Genomic DNA, 3,898 nt, shown 5'->3' on the forward strand with positions numbered 1-3,898 from the left:
GTTAGTTATTTATGGGTGCCGAGTGTGGCTATATTTCTCTCATGCTAGCCAAGGCCATAGACTCAACCAGAGTGGTCTCCAGTTTATAATCCTTTTGGCTTAGTCTGCCATGATTATAGGTTTGCATTATCATGTCTGTCTGGTATGTGCTGTAATAATTGTAAGTGAATAATCGAATGCTCTGTGTTTGAAAGCAGCCTTGCCACTTGGTACTAATAATTTTGAGTGTGCTTTGACTTTTTGAGCCTCCAGTTTTCTCATGTGTGAAGTGGGGGGATTCCTTGTCTGTGAACTTGGTTGTGAAGATTAAATAAGGCAATGCCCTTAAGCTTTGATGGTGTTCAGAGGACACCGAAAACTCAGGGCATCATTGAGAAACATTTGTTTCTATTGTCTATGAGATTAGCTAGCTTTACAGTAGAGTTTCTACTCCTTACCTGGAAAGGGGTCTTAAAGTGAGAACTAGGCTTGCGAAGAAGGGCTCTGTCTATCTGGAGGTGAGGAAGAATGAATTATATTTGTTTATTATCATTTACTAGAGTTGGTTCTTGGGCTCTGACTTGACACATTGTTTTCAGGACTCCAGCAGACACGAGGACAAGCAATAGGTGCATGCAAGCTCTGTTTGGCTGGGGGCAGAGGGACTTCTGTCATGTTCTCTGCGCAGAAATTTGAGGCACCCACGGGAATAGACAGTAGTAAACATCAGAATCTTGTGATGAACAAGCTATTCCCAGCAGTGTTTGGGTGAAGACTATTAGGTCTTGTTGTATGTTCTCCATTGCTCAGAAGTTGAGAAGTGGCTCCTGAGAAATTCAGCATGAATATGGATTCTTCTGTATCCTTCACCAGGCCCCATCACAGGTGGCCAAGAGCATGAGGCAGGCTGAGGTAGCTGCTTGTAGCTGTGTGTGGTTTTATCTGTCTTTCTCGTAATCCTTATTTTCAGTGTTGCTGTTGCTGTCTTCCTAATCTTTTGTCTCTCATCTTGCATTTCCTCATTTGACCCTTACCATTTCATATTATTTCCTCTTTAAACAAAAACAAAAACAGAAAACATTTTTTTTCTGGGTGGTGGTGGCCCAGTACTTTGTAGGCAGAGGCATACGAATCTCTGTGAGTTTGAAGACAACCTGGTCTGCAGAGAGAGTTTCAGGACAGTCAGGGCTACAGAGAAACCCTGCCTTGAGAAAACAAACAGCACCATTGAGCAAACAAACAAAACCATTTGATTTCAGCCTTTCCTCCTCTTTTTCTATTTTTGTCTTTCTCTTTGTCACTTCTTTCTTCACTCTTCTTATTTTGTTCCTTGGTGTAAATGCATGGAAAATTACAAAGAAGCAGAAATGACGCTAGCATCAGCAGGGCTGCTGAGGCCTCTGCATACTCTCTGGTTACAGCAGGATCAGATACGAGTGCTATTCTTTCTCTGCAGAAGCAGATTTCTATTAAGGCAGTTTTAGATTTCCTTACCATGGAATGTATTTCATAGTGGAATGAGACTAGGGTGTTCAAGAAGTCTGTTCACCTTGGGACAGTTTTCCCTAAAACCAGCAGTGTTCTTTCTTTGCATGATGCTGTCAGGGGTTCATCCCACTCTAAAGGTTTCTCTGAGTGTTTCTTGTCTGTCTTTCCTATCTCATCAAAACTAATGCTGCTTCCCAGCAAACCTGCCCTTCATTCATGGATCCTTGGGACTCTTTTCAAAACCCTTATCCTCCAACAGGCAATTTTCTCCTGATATTTAGTATTAATATTTCCTGATAGAATACTTCTGCCACAGAAAACGATCTTTCCTGAGGGTTGTATAGAATAGTAAATATGGAAACTGTATGTTGTTCAATGATGGATGTGTGTGTGTTAATGATTACCTGTGAGACACAGAAATTGATCAGACCCCCGAAGATTTGTAGGTTTGCCATAGAAATGTTACAAAATATTGTTAAGTGTCTTTCTTTCTCAAATGGATGGTTATAAAGCATATATAAGAAAACAAAGGCGAAGGGTGTAAAATGAAAGGCTTGTCACTCTCATGATCTCACTGGGCTGGTGTAGGGTAGCATTTATTAGCTTCTACATCTAAGGAAATCTGATATTCTAATAGAGGAACAACAATGGTATGTTATGAATATGAAAGCATGTGATATTTTAATCAATTTATAGGAAAATACTGGGGATTGTAGTGGGTTAGAATTGAAATTATAGCCATGTAGCTTCCTTATCAAGATCCTTGGGGTGATTTATTTTCTTTACTTGTACACCTATTTCCTTATTTTTCAGGATGAAAATTTAATTTCCAGTAGATCATCTTAGGTCATGGTTATGAAGTGTGAAGCATATGGATGGAGCTGACTGAATGGCCATAAAGACCATATTCAGGGAGCTACTAAGAGGCTGAATGAGACGGCTCCCTTGGAGAGACTGCCAGTTCTTTCTCCTGAAAGAGCCTTAAAAAGAAGCCTCTTCTCACGGCTAGAGTTTCCCTACTTTTTAGCTCAGTTGCCTTCAGAGGTTATGCATGTGTTGTCATGAAAATCCCTGCGTGCTGCCTTTTCCTCCGCAGGGATTGTGCCAGGACTGGACACATGGTGTAGCTTGTATGAAACACCGATCTGACTGGTGACAAACTACCCTGTCCTCTCATGGGTAACTTCAGGATCAATGCCTCTGAGGCTCCCAGCTTTATTCTGACAGGCTTTCCAGGAATGGAAGCCATGGAGGTCTGGCTGTCCCTCCCTTTCATTTTATTCTATGCCATCTCCATTGTAGGCAACTCCTTGATCCTCCTCATTGTCAAGGAGGAGCAGAGCTTGCACCAGCCCATGTACTACTTCCTGTCCCTGCTGTCTGTGAATGACTTAGGTGTGTCTCTTTCCACTCTGCCAACTGTTCTGGCTGCCCTTTGTTTCCATGCCCGAGTGATCGCCTTTAACGCATGCTTGGCCCAGATGTTTTTTATACATCTTTTTTCTTGGACAGAGTCTGGCATTCTTCTAGCCATGAGCTTTGATCGCTATGTAGCCATATGCAATCCACTGCGCTATGCTACAGTGCTCACCAATGCCAGAATTGTGGCCATGGGCTTGGGAACAGTCCTCCGGAGTTTTGTTCTCATTGTGGTCTTCCCAGTACTTTTGCACAGACTTCCCTTCTGCCACCCTCAGAACATCCTCTCCCACGCTTACTGCCTACATGTGGATATGATTAAGCTGGCATGTACTGATGTTTCCCTCAACAGCCACTATGGGCTGTCCATTGTGCTGCTCACCTTTGGCCTGGACTCGGCACTCATTCTCATCTCTTATGTGCTTATCCTTCGATCAGTGCTGGCCATTGCATCTCGGGAGGAGCGCCTGAAAACACTCAACACATGTGTGTCCCACATCTTGGCTGTGCTCATCTTCTATGTGCCCATGGTCAGTGTGTCCATTGTGCATCGTTTTGGGGCTGGCTTACCTCATGCGGTTCATATCCTCATGTCTACCCTCTATCTCTTTGTTCCTCCCATGTTAAATCCTGTCATCTACTCCATTAAGACAAAGGAGATTCGTAGGAGACTTCTCAAGATGCTTTTCAGGGTCAAGTTGTAATTCTGGCAAAGACAGAAATGTGATCTAGTGTTGGAAGTATGAATAGCCATGCACCAGAGCAGGGTGAGATTAATTTAGGGATGTGAGGTGTGTGCTTAAAGTCCTAAGATCACTGCTAAGAAGTTTAATCTACATTATTAAGCTAGTACCTGCCAACACCATTTAGGGTCATACCTAGAACTTAACTTTGTTAACTTTTCTTTGGAGACAGAAAGCAATCTTGTTTTCAAGAAAACCAACAGCACTTTAGCCATTACAACAATGAAATGCTATTTTTAAGTGATGGTGTTGTGATACCTGGGGTCTGA

The 3,898-nt window shown here is 42.6% G+C and overlaps 1 protein-coding gene across 1 annotated transcript; it reads left to right on the top strand.

Annotated features, from left to right (window-relative positions):
- The first annotated feature begins 2,642 nt into the window (after positions 1–2,642).
- Positions 2,643–3,590, top strand: LOC130880312 (olfactory receptor 51I2-like). The gene has a single exon (XM_057779287.1). It carries the CDS (start codon positions 2,643–2,645, stop codon positions 3,588–3,590), a length of 948 nt encoding a protein of 315 aa, XP_057635270.1.
- Positions 3,591–3,898: the final 308 nt, after the last annotated feature.

Source organism: Chionomys nivalis, chromosome 8 (assembly GCF_950005125.1).
Source record: "Chionomys nivalis chromosome 8, mChiNiv1.1, whole genome shotgun sequence".
Lineage (NCBI taxonomy): Eukaryota > Metazoa > Chordata > Mammalia > Rodentia > Cricetidae > Chionomys > Chionomys nivalis.

Coding starts and splice junctions, on each gene's coding strand:
- LOC130880312 (XM_057779287.1), top strand. CDS start 2,643: ATGGGTAACTTCAGGATCAATGCCTCTGAGGCTCCCAGCTTTATTCTG.